The sequence below is a fragment of the Rhagoletis zephyria genome, unplaced genomic scaffold (genome assembly GCF_001687245.7).
Source record: "Rhagoletis zephyria isolate East Lansing unplaced genomic scaffold, Rhagoletis_zephyria_1.1 Rzeph_scaffold_45600, whole genome shotgun sequence".
NCBI lineage: Eukaryota > Metazoa > Arthropoda > Insecta > Diptera > Tephritidae > Rhagoletis > Rhagoletis zephyria.
Genome location: NW_016202655.1, coordinates 1 through 2,367, shown reverse-complemented (window position 1 = coordinate 2,367; position 2,367 = coordinate 1). Strand labels below are relative to the sequence as shown.

General features: G+C 34.9%; 1 protein-coding gene across 1 annotated transcript; it reads right to left on the bottom strand.

Annotated features, from left to right (window-relative positions):
• Positions 1-11: 11 nt before the first annotated feature.
• Positions 12-835, bottom strand: LOC108355419 (protein sine oculis-like; the record flags this gene model as incomplete). The annotated part of the gene is made up of 2 exons (XM_017606582.1): positions 338-835; positions 12-222 (listed from the first exon to the last, which is right to left on the bottom strand). Coding segments are annotated over exons 1-2 (526 nt in total), but the record flags the coding sequence as incomplete, so codon positions are not given.
• Positions 836-2,367: the final 1,532 nt, after the last annotated feature.

Below are 2,367 nucleotides of genomic sequence, written 5' to 3'. Positions count from 1 at the left end.
ACTTCGCTTACCTTTCAACCACAGCGCTTGCAATTTCGCATGATTATGTGGTGAGAATTGATGATGCTCGAGTAGACGATATAATTCCTTATATTGTCCACGATGGAATGCAACAACGGCCTTTGCTTTCAGCACAGACTCGTTCAATTGCAGTTTATCACATTGCGGCAGGGACCAAAGAAATCGCCCCAGTCTTTCGATGTTGCCAGCCTGTTGAAGGACCTGGAGAGAAGCAAAAAAAAAAAACAAACAAACAAATAGTAATAAAAATCTTGTCACTTGGGCTCTACTTGTTCCCTGAATGCAAGGTACATAATCAATTCCATTCTTCACTCACCTCACAAACACAAGCCACCTGCTCTTGCGTGAATCCAAAACTGGGCAAAGTTTCACGTCCATTGCTACCGCCATTGCCATTGCCGATATGTCCAATGCTACCACCAATTCCACCGCCTGAACCAATAAGGCTGCCATTATGCCCCAACATATCCAAATTATTATTGCTTGTACTGTTGTTGTTATTATTGCTGAGACCCGGTCCGGCTGTGCCGATTAAACCCGTCGGACTATAGGGTGGCGTTTGACGCGCACTCAGCACAGCAGCGTTGGCGGCGGCCAAGTCATAGAAATCTGTGGCGGTATGTTGCAGCATTTTTTTTTTGCTTAGTGTGTGTGTGTGTGTGCCTTTTTTAATTTAAATTTATTACTTTTAAATCAGACTTTTTTATTTTGATTTTATTTTTTGAAAATTTATGCAGTTAACGATTGATGCAGTGCATTATTGTGGTTTTTTGTAGAGCTGGCGCTGCTAAAGAATCTGAAAAAAAATTAGAATAAAAAATGTATTAGTTTCCAAGGCTAAACTTATGAAAAAATAAGTTTGATTTAGAAAACGTTATAAAAGTTAGATAAAATTTTTGGAACTGCAAAACACTACTTTATTTGCTCTCATTCAAAATGCTTTCAACTTCATCATCGTACTTTACAAAATTCTGCCTTACGTTTGTTATCCTCCACATTTTGATTCCATATTTTTATGTTCTCTTCAGCTTTCTTTTCTTGTTAACTCTCTCTCTCTCTCTCTCTACTAATTTTTCTCCAAATTTCTTTCATTTGTATGTAAATGTCTCTTTTGCACACGATTTTCACTCACGAGCGTGCAAATTCCAATTAGTTGTATTTCACAATTGGCCACCAGCCAGCTAAAAAATCTCAAATAACGCAGATCATTTCACTCAGCACAACACAAATAAGCAATAAATAGAAGGTTCGTATTACATTTTTAGAAATTACCAAATGCTTACGTATGTATGAACATACACACATACATACGTATAATTTGAATATTTTGGTTATTCGTTTTGAAATTTCGAAAACGAGGCATTCGAAATGCTTAATTAAAAGTGAAATACCTACATATAATTATGTACGTACATTAGGCTGGGTCAGTTTTTGTTAAAAATGTGGTCAGGGTATAGAAGTTTTGGACTTGAAATCTAAGAGAATTTGCTGAAGAAACTATGGATATTAAATCAATTTCGAGCTGGCCAAATTGCGAAAATAGCTTTTTTCCTTAGCAACGTTTTATTTTGATGTGGTGTCATTAAGAAGTATTCAACTTTTTTAATAAAAAACATGCTCAATCCTTTTGTAGACTTGCATTTTTCTTAAAACATCTAGCAGAAGAGGCAACACTGAACCATTTTGAAATTTTCTTACGTTTTAAGAGAAGCGTTCAGTATTTAGGGCAAATCAGATTTATCAGATAAGTGAGAAGAAATGTGAAATTACTATATATATATCGTACAATGCCATTTTTGAAACTCAAATGCAAGAGTTGGAATTGCATGTATTTTTTTCGTTTTTGGATGACTATTGCTCGGATTTGCCCATATTGACTTTTCCGAAAAAAATCCCTCATACAAATTGCCCCGCCCTAATATACAGATGTTAATGAGAAAAATCGTTTAGTTAAGTAAATGGAAAACCACTCGCCCTGTTGACCAAAAATATGAAAATTCAAGCATACATTCATATGTAATACATATCGAGCCCTAACCGCCAAAATAACGTAAGCGACATTTTTTTTCAAAATTTTCTTTTTAATGCAGAAATATTCCTGACCATCTAGATACATTTCTGCATCAAAAAGAAAATTTTGAAAAAAATGTCGCTTACGTTATTTTGGCGGTTAGGGCTCGATATTATGTATATATGAAATTAGGTAGGAAATTGAAATATTTTGAAATGCATAGAAATTTTTAACATGTACATTTAAGACACATCGAGACAAGAAAGCAGGAGCGTCCCTTATCCCATATCCATACACCTATGTATGTACATTACATCAATCTCCATACAAAAAAA